This window comes from Passer domesticus, chromosome Z, assembly GCF_036417665.1.
Source record: "Passer domesticus isolate bPasDom1 chromosome Z, bPasDom1.hap1, whole genome shotgun sequence".
Classification (NCBI taxonomy): domain Eukaryota; kingdom Metazoa; phylum Chordata; class Aves; order Passeriformes; family Passeridae; genus Passer; species Passer domesticus.
In genome coordinates, this window is record NC_087512.1 from 10,286,527 (window position 1) to 10,309,275 (window position 22,749).

Below are 22,749 nucleotides of genomic sequence, written 5' to 3' on the forward strand. Positions count from 1 at the left end.
GGCTCTGTCTGAACAAGCAAAATGAATGTGCAAAGTCACACACACGTGCCAGCAGCACAAGAAACCAGTGTGACCTCATGGCTTGAGTTTGTGGGTGCTTTGATTGCACTGGGCAATGCTGAGCACTGAGAAGGGCAGGAGGGGTACGTGGGGTGCCCCTTAGTAAGGGGGCAGTCTCAGTAAGGCCTCAGCCCCTTGTGCTGACATTCTGGAGAAGCTTCCATGATTTGTGGAGCGGCTGTTGGACTGTGGCTGTGAGTTCCAGCCCCAGGCATCGCATGCTGCAGACCACCACACTTCCTCCACGAGGGATGACGTGTCCTGCAAACATCCTCCTGACCTGTTTACCTGCCTTGCCGTCTCCTAAAACCCAACAAACTTGTTTTGAAGACACAGTTTCTTATGTAACAGGAATGACTGCCAAAGGCCAGCTCTGCCTGAACAGGGCTGAATTACTAACAGCAGTGTTCATACAGCTGAAGGGAACCCCAAACACATCGGGTCAAGGAAATTAGCCCGCATGCCATGTAGGTTATATATCAGCTGAGAGACAAAGGCAATACATCTTCAAAAACATTAGAAAATTCTCTGTGGTCAATCTGAGCTGCTCTGACACCAGGTCACAATCTGGCAGGGCACACTGTGTGGTGCTGACAGAACCAGTTTACTGTTTGGGGAAAGGCCTTACAAAAGCCTCATCCAGCTATAGCTTTCGTTTAGACATCTCACCCCGAGAAATGTCCGTGAGCTCGCACCACTGCCCCTCCCAGATGCCAGCCCTGCAGCACCACTGTGCCAGCTGCCTCCTGTCGGGCACCAAGGGGGCCGAGGTTTGCTGCACAGGGAGGGAAATCAGCCGTGCTTCAAGTGTGCCATCATTTTGGGAAATAGCAGGGAAAAGGCTGTCTGCACTGAGATGGTGAATGATTCCCCTGGTAATGGAACTTCAAAGTCACCACCATTTCTAGACACTTGACTTCAGAGGCTCCTATCCCATAGAATGGAGCCTCTCAACATCCTGTTGTGGGTCTGTATTACTATGACATTTTAAGTTGTGTTTTGATGGGAGAGGTAGTAATTACCTGACTTTCAGCCACAAATCAGTTATTTGTTATGTCTGACCTATTTGTGCTTTCTTTACATCAAGCAGTTTTAATTTTCCCCTAAAAGCAGAAGTCCATGGCATGTGTCACAACATGAAATATTCAACTCTCTCAGAGACAGGAGGCAGATGAGTGATCCACGCATCAGTGGCAGCTCTCCCAACATTGTGCAACAATCACAAAGACATGAGAGTGACTTTGTTCCAGCTCTTGCTTCTTGCAAAAAGCACTGTCTAAAATTACAGCAGGCACAGGTAAGTGTGGCATGTGCCAGCCAGAGCCATGCCATGCAGACCCTGCAATGCCACAGGGAAGATCCAGCTGGGGGGGGTGGCCCCAAGCTGCTGCAAGTGGTACATGAGTATGGGCTAGCTTGTTCCCCCATGTTTGGTTTGAGGGCAAGGTCACCATCACTTTGAATAGAAAAAAGGTTTAGAGAATTGGGGTTGCTCAGCCTGGTGAAAAAGAGGCTCTTTTATTTATTTATTGCAGCCTTCCAGTACCTGAAGGGGACCTATAAGAAAAACTGGGACAGATATTTTAGAAGAGCCCTTTGCAATGGGACAAAGAGTAATGATTTAAACTAGAGGTGTATTGATTAGATTAACTATAAGGAAGAAGTTTTTCATTTATATGGTGAACTACCAGCACAGGTCACCCAGAGAGGTGGCGAATGTTCCATCCTGGGAAACATCCAGGGTTGGGGTGAACAGGGCTTACAGCAACCTGATCTAGTTGAAGATCTTTCTGTCTTTGTGGCAAAATACAGTGGGGCTGGTCTAGACAACCTTTAAGAAGTCCCTTACAAATCAAACTATTCTATGCTTCTGTGATAATAACACACCCTATCTGTTTCTTCGGCTTGTCCAAGCACTCTCCATCCTTCCACCTCTTCTTGCTTCGCATCATCATTGCAACCCTGTCCACCTTTCCAAGACCACCACCACCGCAAGCACAACCCACCCTCTCTCATCTCTCTTTGCCTAGAGCAAGGCCACCTCGCTCCTCTGCCTCTTCTTATCCAGATGCAACCCCACCGTTCATCTCCCCTGACCCACCCCACACCTCCATCCCCTTTTCCCTCAGCGCTCCGCATCCCTCCACCTCGTGTGCCATCCTCCCATCGCCTCCTGCCCCGCTCAGCGCATCCCTCCAGCCCTTTCCGGGCCGGCAGCGTAGGCGGTGTCCCGGCCGCGGCCCCGCTCCGCCCGGGCACGCCGCCGCCTGCCCGCGGGGCGCGGGGGGCGGGATCCCCGCGCCTTTTCGCTACGTCAGGACGGAGGGAAATCCCCGCCGAAGTCGCAGCCGCGCTTTTAGCGCCGCGCTCCGCCTCCTTGCCGGCAGAACGCTGCTGCCACCGGACCGAGAGCAGCCTGGGCGCCCCGTGCCCCGCCGAACCGAGCCCGCGCTCCCCGTGCCCCGCCGAACCGAGCCCGCGCTCCCCGTGTCCCGCCGAGCCTGGGCGCTCCGTGCCCCGCCGAACCGAGCCTGGGCGCCCCGTGCCGAACCGAGCCGAGCCGCGTCCCGCCGCCGCGATGATGCCCGGCCGGACCCTGCGCAAAACCGCGTCGCCAGCCGCTCCTGCAGGTACCGCAGGGTGAAGGGAAAGAGGGGGGACGGGGCGGGACGGCATGGCGTGGGACAGGGACGGGACGGGAGGGACAGGGACACACCGTCCTGCGCTGCTGCCCGGCTCCAGCACCGGGGGGCGGCCAGCGCCCGGCGCGGCTGCGGGCGCCGTGTGGAGGCGAGCGGGACAGAGCCGCTGCTCGCAGGGAGCGGGGGGCAGAGAGGGTGCGGGGTGGCGTGTGCTGCATGATGAGGAAACGGTGCAAAAATAGGCAAAAAGTACCGTGCCGTGGGGATGCCATTAAAGCGGCAGGCGCGCGTTTCCGCAGGGCGAAACTCGGAGGCGGCGGCGGAGTGCGCCCTGGAGCTGACCCGCATCGGCGACAGGTGGGACCTGCGGCAGAGGCTCCTCAACCTGCTGGCCAAGCTCTTCTGCCCCGGAACGTGGGGTGCCCGCGGACACGGCGAGCGAAGCGGAGGAGGACCTTGGCTTTGTGGGTTTGGAAGAAGAGGCTCCACAGACATTGGGAGATGAAGAAACCTCAAATCTCGCTGCGTTGTATTTGGGTGACTGCAGCCGCTGGAGGATGGCTATCACATGTTTTCTCTGAAGAATGTTACAGCAATACTGGCATATGAATGCCAGGTGGGGAAAAAAGATAAGGACGGGCCAAACCCCTAAACTGTGCAGTGGTGACTTGGGGCAAGCCGGTGATGTGGGGAGATTTGGGACAAGACTGAACTTGCCCTTCGCCATGGTCTGAGAACACTTTCAGGAACCCAGTTTCCCCAGTCACCCTCTGGTCCTCATGTCCCATAGCCATATTTCACCAAGCAGTTCAGCCCGCCTACAGGATGAAGCAAAAAAATCTGTCAGTCTATTGGAACTTGGGATCACACACCACACAGGAAAAGCCAGTTGCTGGACCTTTGACTGCTCCTCTTCTCTGAAGTGTGGATCCTGCTGGACAGGGATCTAGTGGTGGTTATTAAAACTTGTTAAAGACAACCACTATCTTTGTTAGAAGGTTATTTGTTACAGGATGTTGTTTTGCAGACTAAAAGTTGTAATTCTATGAATTAACACAGTGTTGCATAGTTCTAGTCTATAGTATAAATATATAGTTTAAGTTTATATATATATAGTATGTGTACATAAAATATAAATGTGTGCACTGCTTGTGCATAAATATTTAATATAACTATTAATCAAAAGTTGTTTGTTTTCAAAACACAGTATGAAAAAATGTTCAAAGCATGACAAAATTCAATATAAAAAGGTATTATATAAACAACAAAAAAGGATCATATTTTCTGATGATAAAGGAAATTAATCATGCTTCAGAGAGGGAAGCATACTTTGGCATTATATAGGTATCTGAATATAAATTAGACAAAGATACATAGGTAATTGTGAAAGGATTCTTTCAATATTACAAAGAATTTCTTGATAACAGTACAATTCTGCTGTGTCTTTATAACTAACAGAATAACTTCAATAGAAGTAGATCCTAAAGTTGAATCTCTAATTTTGCCGAGAATGTTATTTATTCAAAGAAAGCAACTACCTCTCTTTGAAGAAATAATAGAATTGAGCATTTCAGTGGTACAAGAAAGTAGCCTTAGATTTTTGAATGTTTAATTATATTTATGGACAAAGGTTCTTACCTTGTACTTTCTTTCCATTTCATTTCATTTCATGGCCTCATTTCAGTTCCAGAATAATGGAGCTGTGGCAGCACATCCAGTGGCTGGTTACATGGGGATGACCCATCTCACTGAGGGGATATTACCTTTGGCTGGCTTTGGAGGAGCTGAATTAAACATGTTAGTTGCTGTGAAGGCAAACAGTAACTTTGCTGGTCAATTCATGTCAGGCTCCATCCTAAACAGTATTTTTCATGGGTCCAAGATAGCAAGAAAAAGGCTGATGCTGTTTCATAGCTACCTCTAAGGTCACTGGTGAGAGTTCCTTCTCTTAACTACTCTTGTACATAAGCACATTTGCATTTTTAAGGCTGTATAGTTACACTTTGTAATTTGTGTCTGTTCAAATTATGTCTTCTCCTGTCTTGTGGTGAATTCTTGTTTGTATTTATAATTTATTTTTCTGTTTTATCTTCTTAATCTGCCTTTGCAAAATTGTCATTATGTAACTCTGGTCACTCTCACAGCCTGTGCAGGGGCTGTTATGTATTGACACTGACTTCTGTCACTGAGCAGAAGCTGACTGACTTAGCCTTCTTTCCACATGGAAGACTTAACCCCATCCATCCCAGTGGTGTTACAGGGAGCATTGCTGTTGGCTTGACCCACATGCATGGTTCCCTTCCCCTCTAAGCTAGCCAGTACCTTTTTGGGGAGAACACAGTATTTCAAAAATAGCTGTTATTTATCTTATACTGCAAAGCAGTGCATTTTTCTGACATGTACATAGGTCAGTTTTTCGGGTATTAAAAAATAAAGGCAAAGAGTTTCACACCAGCAGAACACCAGCTCCCAGGATAGCACTGCATCCAGCTGGGCAAAACTTCATCAAAGACATCTCCAGCTTCATAAGAAGGGTTGCTGTTGTCTATCCTGTGCTTGGTGGAGTATTGGAATCTTCATCAAGGACACTGAACAATGACCATGCCTGTCGGGAACTCTCAGAAGAATTCACATTAGTAGCTGAAAAGTATGTGAATAAAACTGTTCTGTTCAATGAATGCTGCTTTCAAAGTCAACAGGAAACGGGGTGTGGATTTGTAGAACCCACCCTGTTCTTCAGGCTGTAGCACATATAAATATTACCAAAAAAAGTATACTCATAAATGCATTTTCATGGGGATATCCAAGTTTACTGTTAGCACAGTATTTGTCTGCCTAGTTATGCAAAGACTATTTGCTTTTTCTTCAAATGTTTTAGGTTTTTCTGTGCATTGTTAAGAATGGCAGTGTTTAACAGGAGCTCAGGAAAAAGGCACAGATGCAAGAGGTCAGTGCCAGTATATGACCAAGCACTTGCTGATGTCCACCCTAGATTTCTTTTTTTACTTCTGCAAAGGATCTGCTTTATGACTTTATCAACATGAGTTTGTTTTCCTTAAGGCCTGTTCTGGATGCGTGCCAGATGTGTTGCTGTATGCCTCATGCATATATGTCTTGAATTCTCACTAAGATAATAAATACAAAGTGTTTACAAGAAAAATGAGTCACAAAGTTTGCTATCACTCAGGTTTTCTTTTGTGGATTGTGAAACCGTGATTGTATTATGCAAATTCCTTCCATGCTACCATGTCAGCAGGGCAGAAGAAGGAGGGCAAAAGCAGAGTGCCAGCAGGTATGCTTCAGTAGATTAGGCTTTGCCCTCTGCCTTTAAGAGGAAAAAATCACGAACATGACCTCGAATTTCAAAATGAGACACTATTCAAGTTAACTTTTTATTAACTACTGGCTGCAGAATATTTGGATGGTATTGGGGGCCCATTACTTCTACCAGAGTAGCTGCAGCTTTGTAAAGGAGTGTTCCTTGTAAAAGATAGACGTCCAACTTAAGGGTTTTGCCTAAGATGCAGGCAGAAAGGAATACAGCATTTTGTCAGGCAAAGTTTTACTTCCACCACATTTCGAAGCTGGAGTTTGGGAAGAGTGGGAAATAATGCTGCTTATCACAAGAAAATAGCAGAGGGATAGTGCAGAGCATATTCTTCTTCCCTAAAGCTGGGACCCAAACATGTGTCCGTGTAGAGGAGAGCCTGAGGTCCTCCCCTGCTATGCCAAGCACATCAGCAGGCTCCCTGCTCACTCACTGTGCTGCTTTTTCCCAGCTTCACAGGCAAGGAGCACCATCTCTGTAGCTCACATTCCCAGTACAAAGAACATTAAGAACTTCTGGGCCAAACAGACTTGTTTCTAATAACCAGAAAAAAGCCCCAAAGAAATGCAGCTCCCTGTTCTTTTCCACCAGCAGAAGCCAGAAAGATTTTTACTTCAGAGGGCATCAGTCTGGTGAAAAGTGCCACCGTAGGTGCTGCACAGAGGTTTCACCAGCAAATCATACCTGTGTGACTCATCCGACTTATGAAAATATTCAGACACTCTCACCTGCTTCCCACTGGAATCTGGCCCCTCTCCAGCCCTCCAGAGCAGTGTCCAGTCACCTACACAGCATGATGCTTGTGATCTGCTCCTCCCTAAAGGGCAGAGGGGAAAAAAATCCTACCACTGGGGCACTGCATTGCAATCTAAATGCACTTGACTCACCCACAAGCATCTGATATCAAAAAAGCAAAACAAACCCACCTGGCGAAGCAAACTGACAGAGTTGTCACCCTGTAACTCTCTCCATTTACAAAAGCACCTGGCTGGACAAGTGCAGCCCTGGGTCATGTTTGCACCATCGTTCCCTAGGTGAAAACCAGCCTGGCCCCTCAGCCAGCTCATGCTTTCACACCTGAGACTGGATGCACAAGTGGTATTTCCCAAACAAAGTGACAGACAGGGAGATACTTCCTCTTCCCCTCATGGAATGTTTTTGCAAATCAGCTGAAAAACAATGTCTCAATGAGCAGAAGTGCTGCTCATTATTTTTAGTAGACACTGCTGGATGGGACTAAGTTGAATCACTTTCCTCCCATTAACACAAAAGGGTGTGAGGGGATGATGGGCATCCATGGAGGCGTAAGGAGGTCAGACAGGAAGAGCTAGGGATATAATGCATTGCCTTTCAGTCTGGCAGGGTTTCCCCTGAAGCAGGTGACTGTCTGGTGGTGGCACTGTCAGTGAGCAATAGTCCCAAAATCTGTTACAGCTGTAAACAAGGGTCCTCACCCAAGTGCGTCAGGACATTGTCTGGCCCGTGTAACAAATGGGCCACACCAAGGCTGCCCTGCCTTCTCACGCATGGGCTCTTTGCAATGCAATTCTCACCAGCCCTCTGAAAGCGTGGAGGTTGGTGTCACTCCTTTGGCAACAGGAGATATCCCATGAAACAGCCACAAATAAAGCAGTTTCAGCCATTTCATCTTCAGCCATTTCGTCTTTGGTGGCTTTGGTGTCATTCCCTCAAACCCATGAAAGGATGGTGGGAGCACCACGATGTTCAGAGGCTGAGCTCCTTCATGACATGGTCATCACTTGGAAGGGCAAGGAACCCTTTTGTAGTGGACAGGCCAGCTTGCAAATCTCAGAAAAAAATATTACTTTCAGCAGCACCCCCGAAAAAGGCCAATAATAGGATGCTGGCACTTCCTCCCTCAGCTCCTGGGTCCAAGCTGAGATTCCAGTCCTCTACTGCATGGCAGAAATTAAGAGCAGCATTCTGCTTCCACCTTCCCCTTCGTGCTCCTGACAGGGATGTGACAAAGCTGCAACAAAGGCAGGAGGCCACAGTCATATCTGCCCTGCTTGGGATCAGGAATTAGGGAGGTGATTTTTGACATGAGCAGCTGGACACTGGACATTACCCAGCACCACCATAGCACACCAAGGAAATGGATTTGGTATGTAGGGAAAAATCCAAGGAATTTCAGCACCAGGTAACTTGTTTGCTCAGTGCAACGGTATCAGACTGATTCAGCTGCACAGAGGGGTGAGGCCAGCACATATGCAACTATCAGTGGAAATGCAGGAAATTCTGCATTTAATATTGACTAACTTCAGAAAATACCCTGACTGACACAAAATATCCTTCTAGTCACAGCTTTACACTCCATAGGACGGAAGGGCAACTTCTTGTTTTAGGGAATGATGTTTATTTGCATGAAGTGTTCTTTCATATCATCATTAAAATGAGGGGTTTTTAAAAGGAAATCAATTCTTCCAATCATTATTAATTTGTGAAGTGTTTTAGCTGGGTCAAGTGCTTTAATAAACACATCTACATGAAAGAGGAAGTAATGACTGGCTTTCCCTATAAACAGAGTCCAAAACAGGCTTTTACTAAAGGCTGTTGGAGATAGTCTGGTTTCAGCCATGTTCCTGAGAACAAGAAACACTTAATTTACCAGAAGTGCTGGGGAATTAGTCCTAGACAATGCAGATCATTTGCTCCCCAGACATCTATCAATATGAGGCTGGACACAGGAGGAAGGGGCTGCAAAAGCAGTTATGCAACCCACAGTATTGCATAGAAAGGAAAAAATCAAGTACCCAAACGCAGGACCAAAAATCTCCCAGCACCAGGCAAGGAGGCATGGGCCAGGGACTGGCAGCAGGGTGGACATGCCACCTGTGCAGCTATGGCAGGCTCAGTGGCTGACCTTGCATGGCCATGGGCACCACAAAGTGCAGCCCAGGGCCATGGTCTGAGAAGGTTTTACTTCTTTTTGTCATTGCAGTGACGTGCTGCCCTGTGCATCACTTCTCTGTATTCATGGGTGTCATACCCAGCCACCACCTGCCCTGCTCCTGGCCAGCCAGATTCCAGGGTGGCCTGTGGGAACCTTCTCCCCAAGGGCCCTCCTTCATAGCATCCCAGCCTGGGGACAGTGACCCCTAGCATCTGGCCAAATGTGGTTAAGAGGCATTTTTGATACATTCCTGGAAATATAGATGAAGGAACAGACACACTACAATCACAGACCCTATTTAGATTGCATTCAGTGATGCCAACAGGGAACAGGAGAGCAGCAAAACTGTAAAAAAAAAAAAGAGAAATGAAATGGAACTTTTTAGGTAGAATCATGTTTCAAGTTCCTCCTTTGCCCATGCCCTAAGGCTTTCAGAACTGAGAGAAGTAAAAATTTTCTAGTACTTCACATGTCTTGGTGGATAAATGAAGTCACATGTACTAATCCATTTACAGGTACGTTCATTGGGCCTTCTTGCTTTTGTATTCCTCTTTACTTAGCTACTGACTGTGGCAATTAAGATTTCAATTAAAGATATTAAAGACTAATCTTACAAGAGCCAGGCTGCTTGGAGGTTTGAGTCCTGCTGACCCCAGCTCAGGCCATGTGCTGGAGAAATCAGGACAGACAGGAAGATGGATAAGGGGGAGTCAGTGAAAGAGGGGAGAGGAGCTGGGCTGGCCCAGCACTGGTGACAGCAGGGGCGGGCAGAAAGGCAGAGGAAATCATGACTGAAAACATCTTCTTCTTTTTCACCATGCGGCCCTGGGGGGAGAAGCCAGGCTCCAGCTGGGGACAGATGTGCTGAACCAAGCTTGAGGGACTGCAAATATCATCCTACAGCTTCCCATCCATCTCCTTCCCAATCCGCTGGTTTTATGCCTTGCACAGTTTCACTACACAACAGCATAGACTCTGCAGCATCCCTCATCATCATGCCTGTGTGCAAGGCAGAGGGACAGGGAAAAAAAGGCTCCCAAGGCAAATGGAAAACTGGTATAGCACAAAGCTCCTCCTCTTCCCCTCCAGCCCAGGAAAGAGCCCGCGTGCCCAGAGGGCAGGCTGGGAGCCAGCCACACTGGCCTTTCCCACAGGATGAGTCAGCAGAAGCTGTGGGCTTATCCCTCCTCACGAGGCGCTTGCTCGCTTGCACCCTTGCAGCGTGGCACCCGAGAAGGAAACCGAAAGCAAGGACAGCGGCTTCTGGGGCACAAACCTGGGGAGGAGGGAAATGCCCTCTGCACCACTGGCATAGGAGGGCACATGCCTTCCTTCCCCTCCCACAAAGCCCCAGCTGGCCCTTTCAGGCAGCCCTGAGCACAGGAGGAAATGGCGAGGCTTGCCAGGCCTGGCACAAGACGCGGGCGAGTGCCATGGGTAGAGCAGGGAAAGGTCAGGCCTGCCCTGTGCCATGTGGGAGTGCTGCTGCAAGTGCCCAACCCAGCAGGCAAACACAGAGCAATGCACACCAGCCTGCAGTGCAGATGTAAACACTCCACTCACCAGGCCCTTCCTCCAGCTCAGCCTTCCCCACAGCTGATGTGTCAGTGTGCTGCCATTTTGGGCACGTACCATGTGGGCACCTCCAGCATTCCACACATCACAGCGGCTGAGTGGAGAACTTTCTGGGCTGGCTCATCTTTCCGTGAGGAGGGCTTGCTTTGGCCTGCTGTGCAGTGACTGTGAAGTGACTTGTGTCTAAAAGAGCAGCCCACTTGATGCAAACCTCCCCAGTTTGGAGGCTGTGGTCTCCACCTCCCACTATGAGCTCCACTCCATCCACAGAGTGTCTGCAGCCCAGCCTGTTCCACCAGCTCACTGTGACTTTGAAGGGAATTTTATCCCCAGAGTAGGTGGGAAACCAGAACAAATACCAGGTTAGGCTTAGCTTTATAAAATCATTCTCTACACATACAATCAGGGTCTGGGCAGGAGGTACAGTTTATAGGCAGCATGCTCCAAGGACTGCTGCTTTGATGAAAACTCCACATTTTCCTGGAACAGGGACAGGAAAAAACAAGATACCAAAGCAGGCTTTATAAAACATCTCATACCACTTCTTAAATGCTTGAGTCCTCTTCACACTGGCACTTCTTAAGAGGGTACTGTTTGAGTTCTAGCTTAGATGCACACATGATAGCATTTACATAGTCTTTGACTGCTCTCTCTGACATCCTTGTCCCTGTGATGCCAGCTCCAACTGTGGATCAGACAGACTCTGGCATAACAAATTAAATATCTAGAGGAGTACTAAGGATACCATTTATTTTGAAAATCACTAAAAAACCCAAGCAAAACAGTTTATGGCAATACAGATTGACATAGAAGGGACAGAAATCAAAAAATGTACAATCTATTTCATGTTATTGCACTGACTTTTTTATAATATACAAGGCATATTAAACAGTTTTAATTAAAAGAAGTTTTATTTATATAAATAAAAGTGTAAATATACAATATTATACAATAAGTGTATCAGACTAACACACAAAATCTACCTACAGTGGGATCCCCATTTCTCTCATGAGCTAGTCTACTCTTCATCAATATTTTCACTTGTACATTTACATAACCTAAACATAGAAACAGGTAAACATTCCCATCTGGGAACACTTCCTTCAGAATTTGACAAGAACCACTGCAGAACATTTATCAGGGTTAATTTTAAGTGAGGGTCATTAGGAAATATGAATCACTTAACAGTTTCTTAATATTTATCTGTCCTTCTATTATTTTTTTAGCAATAAAATTATCAAATGTTTTTCCCTCCCTAATCTCAGAGTTTTCAATACAGGTGCAGTCCCTAGAGAAGCTGGAAAGAGCTTCCAGGTACAAAAGGTTGCAGAATATGCAATGGCAGCATCTCACTGCTCTCATATCCGTGATGTGCACCTTCAGCTGCCCCAGGCCTGGATGCACCAAAGCCCTAAACCTTCGCCATCTAGGAGCAAACTCCCCTTATGTGGAATGCCTTCAGCTCCCTGGTGAAGAAGTGCATAATTTCATCTTGATTTTTTGCTCTTCTAGGATGCAGCTGCCAAGTCTCTGCTCTCCTAGAGTTTGGCCAACACTCCAGCAGGGTGAAGAATCACCATGGAGACTGATATGCTAACAGCAAGACCAAAAATGGTTGTGATCCTACTGAATACTGATGAACTAATGCAACATCCTCTATCATTTTAGTGCGACCAGGCTCTCAGAAAAAGAACATTTACTTTGCCACGTGTGTAACCAAAATTCTACTATATCTGCTTGGTCTAAGCATCTTGTCTGTAACCAAGCAGACACCCATACTGCATAAATCCTGGAGCTTTTTCAGGGCATGTCACCCCAAGAGAGATGTCAGGAAATGCTACTGTAATCACACCAACATCAGTGAAGATATTGTTCTTTCACAAGGAAAAAAAAAAGGTATTTTCAGGAACAGAAACAATCAGGGTTAAATACAATTCTTCTGCTTGCTCTAATGTTAGTAGAGAAGTGTTATCTTTCTACCCATAGTAACTATTATCAGATTTAAAACATTAAACCTATCTTTTAAATTATAGCTACTACTGAATCACACACAAAAATCCCCATTTCTGTTTGCTGTTACTCAGCCAACACTTATCTACGTGCATGTAAAATAAAATACTGAACAGTATCTGATTACTGAAAAAAAGCCTTCTAAATCACTCACAATGAACAGTACCTGCAAATAAGCATCTGAAAATACCACCACGAATCATCTTAAGACACCTCAAATTAACTTTAATTTACAAAATGAAGCCTTTACCTTTGAGCTCACACCAGTTTAGGAGTGAGGGAGACGTATGCCTCCCTGAGATGGAACCTTCGGAATTCTAGACTGTGGACTGAAAAAAATGCCATTGCCTAAAACACAACTGTGATTTACCACATTAAAGTAGCAAAAAGTCAGTACTGCACTGCACGTATTATACGTATACAGGTATGCATTCACTACGCTGCATTAAATTCCACATGCATTTTATGTATCTATTATACACTCTATTACAGTCGGATTTTGGTCATTCCTGAACAAGGCCTCACCATTCAGCTGTCCCTGCTGAATTATCTTCTCCCTGTTTTTCAGCAAATATGCAGGGGTAAGCTCTTCTATCCCATCACAGGCCTGGAATCTGTGTGGTCCTCCAGCCCTAAGAGCTGCATCTTCCTTAAGCCTCTCCCACCATGGAGGTGACCGGAGGCATGGACCAGTCCTGACAGAGTGGCTGAGCTTTGGGTTCTCAGGGGACCCAACTCCACAGTCATCTCACAGCACTGAACCTGAATTAGTTTCAGCAGAAATCCTGCAGGCAAAGGAGCTGTAGGACTACATACAGTATTGCCTTTCCTGTAACCAAAAGCTTCATCTCTCCCTGGATTCACATGCTAATATGTCTCTGAAAAAGAATTCAACCTATTTATTCATTTTTAGGCAAACATTGCACAGCTTTTCTATTAATCTGGTCTCAGGTTGCCTTGCTGAACCGAATTTTCTTCTGCTCATCATGAGCTGCAGTCTAATGAAGCTGTCACAGAGATGAACCCAAGCGAGTTGCTCCACTAACCTGGAAGCAATTGCTTCAAGCACTGCCGAATAAATGTAAATAAACTGAACTACAGTATGATCTTGGGGAAGGGCCAAGTGACAAGCCCAGACCTTTTTGTAACAGCTACGCAGTGTCTTGGCTCACTGAAAACAGAGGCAGCACTTCAGACTTGGACTGGTTCCAGGCCGAGGACTCTTCACCCTGGGCATGTTGGCTGCAAGCAGTCTCCAGCCTAATGTGATGTACAACCTGAGCACTGTGGAACAAACAACTTGTTCTCAGCTGATAAGGACACTGGCCCATTTCCTCCTGTATGCATTTTATGTTCTTTAGCTATCCCAGATGTAGGAAGAGAAATAACAGAGTCTAATCTCTTGCACCCATACACTCTCCTCCCAGCACAGCAGACTAAGCAGCGTGGCCCACTACTGATACCTCTTCTGTGAGTAGAGGTGAGAAAATCCAAACTAAGCTCCTGTGGCATTGCAACCCTCTCTCTTTTGCTGTACCCAACACCATGGTTTCCCCCATCTACACAAACAGTTTTCAGTTTCACCACCCAGAACCCTCAGTATTAGCCCAGTCCTGACGCAGTTGGGTGTACTTGCATCATCCACACGCATATCCTCAACCCACTCTCACACAAGCAAAAATAAATACTGGACAGGAGAAAACGAAGAAGACCAATTAAAAGCCACCACAAATATGGCCAGCTCAGATTTAATCTGTTATAATCCCCATTTTTAGATCACCACTTTTCAGCTTGAGTCTTTCAAGCTGGGCAGCCTTAAACCTCTTGAAGATAAATAAAAGCAGCCCAACTTGCAGACGTTCTTAGCGGTCACTGAAGTCTGTGGGATCTGTGAGTGCTCAGCACCTGAAATTATCCCCCTTTTAAAAATATATATACTTTAAAGGTGCCTAACATTAGAAGCCTAAATTTGAAAATTCAGACCCCAGTTTTTTATCGCCCCCATTTTAATAATAACTAACAACTCAGTATACACCTTGGTGGACAATCACCTATTATCTGGACATAATTTTCTTACAGATTTCTACCACATTAACGCCAAGTGCTTTCAGATACAAATTGCACCTAGAAGTAGATTCAGTTGTAGTGGATGCTGAGTTAGTTCATTAATTTTAAGAGGATTTTTCAGCTTTGCAATAAAATGCTTGTATTTTAGGCATACAAGTTGTGCAAAATTATACTCTTTTGTCATGCACTTCTAGCAAAACTGCACTTAGAAGAATAAAGTGAGATTGTTCCAGACATTCTCTTATTACAACAAAAAAAAAAAAGGACCAGACCCTAAGGAAGTGTCCTTAAGTCTTATTACAGCTTAGTGATATAGTACAGTCTAAAACCCACCCTTGTCAACAGGATGGCAACCAACAAGTTCTACTACCAACACTCTGCAAGATACTAAAAATATCAGGGACAGGCACAGTGTTATTTATCTCAGTCAAAATACTTTAAATCAAACCCAGGAGAGGTCTTGAAGTTCCAATAAACCTGCCACATAATACAAAATTGTCTCTAACTTTTGGCTTCCTTCATCCCCAATCATTAGGTGAGATCTTTGAAGCTCATCACACACTTGCTCAGTGGTTCTCCAAGGCTCTTAGCACCTCTCTGTAAAGCATTAAGACACTTCTGTGTGGCTTTATAAACAAAGACAGCTTTTAGACAGTTATAAATGGTTTGTCTTAGCAAGTGTGATTAGACGTAGTGCTTCCATCATACTGCAGTTCTGTGTTTTCTGATTAGCAATTGAACAGGCCCCTCTGGCACAGATTTAATGATGTTCCAGGCATCGTAATGCATGAGCCCAATTAATGACTTCCCACTAACAGCAAGAATTTCATCTCCAGTTTCTATGTTTCCAGATTGCTCCGCAGCACCACCTAGAAGCAAAAGTGGGGGAAGGTCAGTGTTAAAAGAAAGGGAAGTGAGCCCACAAAAATCTGCTTTCCACTGGGATGAAATAAAACATTTTTTCCAACTTAATCCAATTTCAATACAAGTTACTTATGTTCACCCCAGGTCTAGCAAGCTACCCAATGCTGCATCTCACAGAAAAGGTTATTTTAACCAAGATAAAGCCTTGTTCTCAGAAAAGGTGTCTGGTTTTGAAGGAAACAACATAAGTGTATGAAACATGCTGAATGTTATCTCTGTAGTTGTAAGAAAACCTGGTTGATAAAATAACCATGAAGGTTGTATGTGACATGGATGTACTTTCTCAGCTTTAACAGGGTACTAGGCAAATAATGCAACAGACTGTAAAACCTGGGATGAATAAACCAAACACTTGATAGCAAACTTTGGACAAACACCAGTCACAGAAAGCTCCTAGAGAGAGGCATACCCTTCACTGCTGATGAAAGTATGTTTTCTGTAATGATAATTTAACAGGCATGAGCCATCACAGGGAGGGGAAAAGGATTGTATGTAAGGATGTAAATGAATGAGTTTAAAAACTAAACATGCCATTTACCCTAAGAAGCACTTTCTAGAGAGGGAAAACACACACACACAAACTGATAAGCAATTCAGTAAATACATGTTTGACTTTTTTATCTTGATGAGGGAATAAAAGTAATTCTGTGAAAATGCTGTGCACATGTAGTTTCATCCAGAGTTTCAGCTGCCTTCAGAAAGGGCCTTACTTTTCACTAAACTGACATGTGACATATGAAAGTCACAGCAGAGCACTGGGATTTGTTTTCTTTCTGTGCATGGTTCATGTAAGTTTAACTACCTGTTGACAAAGAAAGCATCCATGACTGGCAGTTTCTGGTTACAAATATCCCATATTTTTAGCAAAATCTAATATTAATATTTAAAAAGAAAACAAAAGACAAAAATATGGTAAAATTCATAATTGGGCATAATGCAGGGAGGTGCATCAATACCAGGCTGGTTATATGCACTATGCATTTCACAGAAAAGAGAACTGGATAAGGCATGAATGCCTTAGACCACTATATAGATGATTGCTGCTGTAGTCTAATGTCTAGAATAGTGGACAAACCCATACTTAGTAAAGCAGATTGCTTCACATTTACCAGCAAATGCAATCCCTAGCCATTCCCAGGAGCATTTTTCTTTTAATGACCACTTTGGCCTAGTAAGTGGCAATAAATGAGAGCCACAAAACCCATCCTTTCTTCAAAAAAATGCTGAGTACAGTAATTGAAATGTCTGTACAATGCACAGACAAAAGGAAAACTGGGATAACATCCACTGCATACAGGTAGTACCTTTAAATATCCTTTTTACAAGCAAGGGCTTATCTCCAGCAATGGAAGCCTTTCCACCATCGAGACTGAATCCCAAACCAGCAGAGGTTTTCAGTAATTCAACGCAGATTACATCATTCATGTCCAGGTTTGGATCTGCAATTGAACATGCACAGCATCTTGTTATGCAGGTAACAGTAAACAGCAAGTTGTGTTTGGTTGGTTTTTGCTTTAGGTGCAGTGACAGGACAATTCAGAGTTCAGTTACTGAGACTAGGAGATGCCACCAAGTTTCTCAGAAGGGAATGTACTCTATTGTAGCTGTGAATGGGAGACAGTAAAAATGCATTTACACACAGGGACATTTTCATTTTACATGTTCAAAGAAAACCTGCCAAGGCATCTTTTTTTGGGCAAAATTGTAGCTAGCCAATTTAGCAAATACTCCAAATATCAAAAAAATAACTGAAAAATTACAAAAATAGGGAGTGGAGAGCATTTCTTTTTCTTTCATTTACTCCCTTTGCTTATTCAATGAACTACATATTTTCAAGTCACAGGAATGAATGAAATGTTTAATTAAGCAAACATGTTTCATTCTCTTAAGAAAAAATCTGTAATAATTTACTAGGGTGAAAAATTGTTTCTGGTCTCCTATCTATGTATTTAATTATAATTAACTGTAGTTGTACCATGCCTCCCACATAGCAGATATTTCTGAAGAGCAATATTGCTGTAGCTGACTTAAAACATTATTTTGCTTAGGAGGAAATAAATCTGCAGTTTTGAAAAACATTTTACAGGAAAACATGTAAAGGAGTTTACATTCTCCTTCGCCTTGTGTGAATGTAATAATTATGTAGTCTTTCTTATCACAAATTACTGCTACTGTTATCTTGGACAATTTTGAACATTATCTAAAACATCTGGAGATGTCCTTCGCCTGGAAGGGTGGAAAGACATTCTGAATAAACCAACACTATTTTGTTTATGAAATAATGTTGCCCCCTAGTGCCTGGACCCAGCAGATATTCTGCATTTGTCAGGGTGCAGGATGTAGGGAGTTTAGGGCAGAGAGGGATTCTGAAGTAATTACACAGATTATATCAGGGGAGCAATTCCAGAAAGGCTGATCCATTAATTAACAGAGTGCTTTTTTCCTTTTTTTTTTTTTTTAAGCTGTGTTACAAAGTCGTATCATAAAACCCAGTATAAGCGTAAAACAAAAGAAACTGCTACAGAAAAAAATCCTTCTGAGAACAGTAATGATTACATCCAACAGATTAAAAATAATTGAGTGGCAGCTCCATGTCCTTGTTTTGGAGTGGACAGAGCTGAGTGCCCTGGAGGGGGAAGGGGGAAGCCCGTGGTCATCCCCTGCTCCCAAGCAGCACCATCCAGATGGGTGCTGAAGGGGTTTGGGTCTTGAATCTCAAAAAAAATTTCAGATGTCTCTTCCTGACACGCCAGGTGCAGCCTTTACACAAAAATGCTGTCTTGTTCCCAAACAGGAACCTAATATTCCACTAATAAATTTCCACTTAAACCATTTGTCTCTACTTTCATATGGGATGGCTGACTTAATAGGCTTACTTCCACTTATTGCAACATAAAAATAATTTTTTCTATGTTTCTAGTAAAAACAGTATGAAATCTGCTTTTACAAAGAACAAGCTCAGTCTCTATGCTTAATAAATGGCAGGGCATAGGACTTTCTTTTTAACATTTTTTTTAAAATTGATTCTGGTTGTTTTCTGTCTTTCATTGACTACTGTTATTACTTAAAAGGAGTTTATCCTGGATTGGAAGAATATGTGGAACCACTTACCTAAGAAGATATTGGATTCAGCCCTAAATTAGGTCTTCTAAGTTTGAACCTCGTTACAGTAATTTAAAAAAAAAAAAGCAACAACACAAACAACCAAATCCCAAACTGTATTTCGGTTCCAAAGAGAACAAATAAAATTTAAAGGTAATTTCATTTTCTCCCTTCAATCACATCAGCCACAGACGCTCTTAATCTAAAACACATGGACATTTTTCCCTTCAGTCTGCTCTGCAAAGGAATCCTTCCAACTATTCTTGGACAAAGATCATACCTGTTCCTATTTCCATGGAAACATCCTTTCCAGACCCCACACATTTTCTGCCAGTAGCTGATATCTCAAGTCTGGAGGAATTGTTTGTTTTGTCTTTTTCCTTCTGTATGACAATGACTGCATATTTGTACAGCCTTGCCTGATGAAGAGTATTCAGGACATCCCCATGGACTGAGCTTGCCAGAGATTTGCCATTGATTGACAGAACAAGATCTCCTCGATGGATAGTCCCTTCTTGAGATGCCACTCCCTTTGAAAACACTCTGTGGACCTACAAGAAAGGTAATTTTAACAAGGATGTTTTAACCTCGTGACCACATACAGTGTTCTATAGGTCATGCTGAACAGAGACACTTTACCAAAATTTGCAGCCAGTGTTCACTGCCTGCATATCAAGCACACAGCTTTTGCTCCAGTGAACACCCTCAAAGTGACTAGATAGAGCTCCATTTGGGGATGGGGGAATTCAGAGGAAAAGGTGCTGTAATTGCACAGTAATTTCTAAGCCAAAGGTAAACCAAGCCAGCGAGTGAATGTAATATCACAAATCACTTATGCTTTCACTAAACTCCTCAAAGGCCTTCAGTTAACATAGTTCAAGTGACACAGAGGTTAAATCCACATCCGTGCCATAGCAACCACCAAGAACACTGTGGTGTGCAACACCCGCTCCCCCAGTTCCCACTGACTGGGACATGCATCCTGTGCTGTTTTCAAATGCACATTTCTAAACATCTGTGCACAGAAAAGCTCTGACTTACTGCAGCTGTACAAGTATTTAATTGTTTGCCTCAATATGGCTGATCAAATATCATGCAAATAGATGGAAAGGGATGATTTAGCAGATTGAAATGCATTTTTCTAGAGAAAAAAATACTCTATTCAGGGTGGATTAAACTTTGAGAAAACTTCCAGCAAGTTTAGATGCGTGTCATTTACAAAAACGAACTCACTAAAAGCCTCAAGACCCAGTATTTAAGGACTTGCCTATTAGGCACTCTAATTTTAGCAGCCAGAATATGGTTTCCCATGGAGACAGTACTAGGTCTGCCAAGCAAATGTTCAAGGCAGCAAATCTGTGGACACAATTCTGCATGGCATTATCTTTAGGAATTTATCCTAATACCATGACCAGCAGGAAGGCATCAGAAGCCTTTTGGCTGCTATTCCATCTCATTGCAGGGCCATGCTGAGATGGGCACCTGCTACAACCCCACAGATCCAATGAGATAAATTTCCAGCCAGTCTAAGCCAGCATTCAAAGCTGGAATAACAGCCTCAATAACAGATGAAGGCATGCAAATGCAAGTGGAATACAGGGGTCATGTCCAAAAAATCTGCTGCCTTCCCTCAGTTGCTCATCTCCTTAGTAGCATAAAGCTTAAAGGCATTTCAATTTCTTCACCCAAGTGTGGATATAACAGCCCATCTAAGCAGCTCAGTACCCAGTGGCAACCTCAAATCTAGCTAGGACCCAGAATCCCAGTAGGTCAAGAACATGATTAAGATCCGTTTACACCCTCTGAACAAAAAGCATCAGAAAAGAGCAGGAACTGACACTCATTTGGTCTCATGGCTAACAGAATTCAGAAAAAGGAAGTCATCAATTCCTCGGTCTGAGAGAGCCCAAGATCTTATTTTTTTAGGTAGAGTCACAGTCTCTAAGTAAGGAATTCTCTAAGGAACTTTCTGGGGTGGGACACTGTTGAGCCTTCCTCTTGGTCAGAGCTGCCACTGTTTGGGCCAGAGACAGGAAAAAACTTCTACAGTGAGAGAAGTAGAGGCCTGCACTCTAGACTTTGACCATATTCTAACTTAATGACACTTTAATATAAAATACATTTATTTATATGGGTCTGGTCTAAATGCGAAACCCAGAAGATTCCTGCAAGGCCTTCTGCAGGCCCCAAAATTGAGGACATATCCTTCTTCCAACCTCAGCATTTAATGGCTCTCTCTCTTCCAGGGCAGAATTTAAATGTATATTTTGTGTTAAAAAACCCATCACACAGGACATTAGTTTTCTTGGATTTTTGTCTCACTGATCTGTTTTTGAACAGTCAATTTTCACATACCCGTATCTTATCTTTGGTTCAGAATGCTGCTTAAGACTTAAAAAAACCCTAACCAGACAACAACCCTCACTTATGACCACCCACAGGTCTTACTAACTCGGGACATGAAATCCATAATGTTTGCTGAGGTCTGCAACAATCAATCTTGTGATCTGAAAAATCCTTCAAAACCTTTGCTGCACAGAGTTTCCTTTCAAGGGCTGAAAATGAAAGTCTCCCCTAAAAGGCTGTGTGCAGTGCAGCTGCATGCAGAATTTTATTTACATGCATAGGATTTAGATCTAGCCCACCCCACCCAGTAACAGACTTTTAAAGCCTGAAAGCATAATTGTTATCCATCTCCAATAATAAAAATTACACTTCCCAGACACTGATTTCAGTAGCAGATGGTAAGCTGCTGCTTCTGAGAGACACTGTGAATGACTTGCAGTGAGTCTTGATAAACGAGCACTTGATCTAATCACCAGCCTACTTTAAAGTGAGCTTTGTAGAAAAATGACTTGCAGCCATCACTTACTGTGACTGATTTCTGTTCCAAGTCTATTCCTCCAGCAACACTAAATCCCAGACCAGCTCCTTCTTCTTTGTGCAAGACTACAAAGTATGTGTCCTCTTTGCTCTAGAAGAAAAATGGAGGTGCACAGGAAGAAGAACACAAAACCAAAGATTAAGACCAAGTACCCATATAAATTACAAAATTCCCAGTACCCACAAATTATGGCAGGTGAAAGGAGACAGCTCAAAGAATTAAAATTGAGACATTAAATGCATTTCACTTCATGTTACAGGATAACTCAGGTGACAAGAAAGGTTTCTTCAGTCAGTCCAAGGCTAGGAAACAAAGGCAAAATTAAGGCAGTGAAGTGGCATTAAACCTTAGGCAGCCTAATTTTTACAGGCAGTAATCAGTTTTGCATTGTTCAACATTTTGCAGTCAAAATTCAATATTCCCATACACCTTTCTGGACCAAGCACTGTACTCTTCAGTGAATTACTAACACTTTTGTTATCCAATTTCGTCTTCTTCGAAAGAGTAACACAGATGTAATGCAGGGCAATTGCATCACCCTGTTCTCAGCAAGGCTGGACAATCCTGCAAGGAGCAGTGTCTACATTACTGAAGCTTGGGAAGGTCAGATGGACAGCAGAAAAAACTGTTTCACTTGGGAAACGAAAGTAAGAAGCTTGTTAGTGACCTCAGCATGACTGAGCTGTGCTGTTGTAGAAATGAAAGCATCCTGCACAGGAAAAAGACTGGTGCAGGTTTGCATCCAACAAGTCTGACACTGTCAGAGATCACATTTTGTGGTATAAGGGGACCTACAGAAAGGAATTTGGTGGAACACAGTACCTATCTGTGGGGCAGAGCATCGGATGTGGGGAGTAGAAAGCAGGTTTCTCAGCTTTTCCCGAGGATCCTATCTATCACCAGTTATTTCCAGAAATTGCCAATACTCAAAGTAACAGCAAATCATTAGAATCCAATCTCTTAATCTATTTAGCATTAAATGATATATTTAGTTCACTAAACTCAACATATTAATTCAGCATTTGCCTTTTGTTTCTGACAGCACAGGGAACCACAGATCATTAGATTTTGTGAAACAACAGTCAAATTCTTGGTCTTGTGGCATGTTTCTCTGCCACAAAGTGTCTGTGGAAGATTTCCTACACTAGAGGCATTCCTGCAATGTCAAAAACTGATGTCACCCTGCTCCACATCACTGATCCATCAGCACTTAAGGGGAGAGGAACAGTGAGGGCAGAAGATC

General features: G+C 43.9%; 2 protein-coding genes and 1 long non-coding RNA gene across 17 annotated transcripts in view; 1 reads left to right on the top strand and 2 right to left on the bottom strand.

Annotated features, from left to right (window-relative positions):
* LOC135291352 (uncharacterized) overlaps window positions 1-10,790 on the bottom strand; it is a 44,527-nt gene extending 33,737 nt beyond the window's left edge. For 10 of the 12 annotated variants that reach the window (XR_010354157.1, XR_010354161.1, XR_010354156.1 and 7 more), the window contains exons 1-3: window positions 10,508-10,790; window positions 6,759-6,847; window positions 4,341-6,027 (exon numbers count right to left, since the gene is read on the bottom strand). This is a non-coding gene — a long non-coding RNA (uncharacterized LOC135291352). The remainder of the gene's footprint in view (window positions 1-4,340; window positions 6,028-6,758; window positions 6,848-10,507) is intronic. The other 2 variants (XR_010354159.1, XR_010354155.1) reach the window with 2 other exon arrangements.
* Window positions 2,486-4,350, top strand: PMAIP1 (phorbol-12-myristate-13-acetate-induced protein 1). Its single transcript, XM_064405471.1, has 2 exons — window positions 2,486-2,690; window positions 3,002-4,350. The coding sequence occupies exons 1-2, from the start codon at window positions 2,639-2,641 to the stop codon at window positions 3,205-3,207; spliced, it is 258 nt and encodes an 85-aa protein (XP_064261541.1). The 5' UTR covers window positions 2,486-2,638; the 3' UTR covers window positions 3,208-4,350.
* Window positions 10,791-11,252: 462 nt separating the features above from the next.
* PDZD2 (PDZ domain containing 2) overlaps window positions 11,253-22,749 on the bottom strand; it is a 203,143-nt gene continuing 191,646 nt past the window's right edge. For all 4 annotated transcript variants that reach the window (XM_064405468.1, XM_064405467.1, XM_064405469.1 and 1 more), the window contains 4 exons: window positions 21,495-21,596; window positions 18,903-19,173; window positions 16,825-16,959; window positions 11,253-15,465 (listed from right to left, as the gene is read on the bottom strand). In XM_064405468.1, coding sequence (XP_064261538.1) covers window positions 15,299-15,465; window positions 16,825-16,959; window positions 18,903-19,173; window positions 21,495-21,596 — 675 coding nt within the window. In that variant the 3' untranslated portion in view covers window positions 11,253-15,298. The remainder of the gene's footprint in view (window positions 15,466-16,824; window positions 16,960-18,902; window positions 19,174-21,494; window positions 21,597-22,749) is intronic.

Bases quoted from the DNA above. Each gene is read 5' to 3' on its own strand.
- PMAIP1 (XM_064405471.1), top strand. From the start codon at position 2,639: ATGATGCCCGGCCGGACCCTGCGCAAAACCGCGTCGCCAGCCGCTCCT. The intron at 2,691-3,001 runs GTACCGCAGGGT...GCGTTTCCGCAG, and splicing joins GTCGCCAGCCGCTCCTGCAG to GGCGAAACTCGGAGGCGGCG.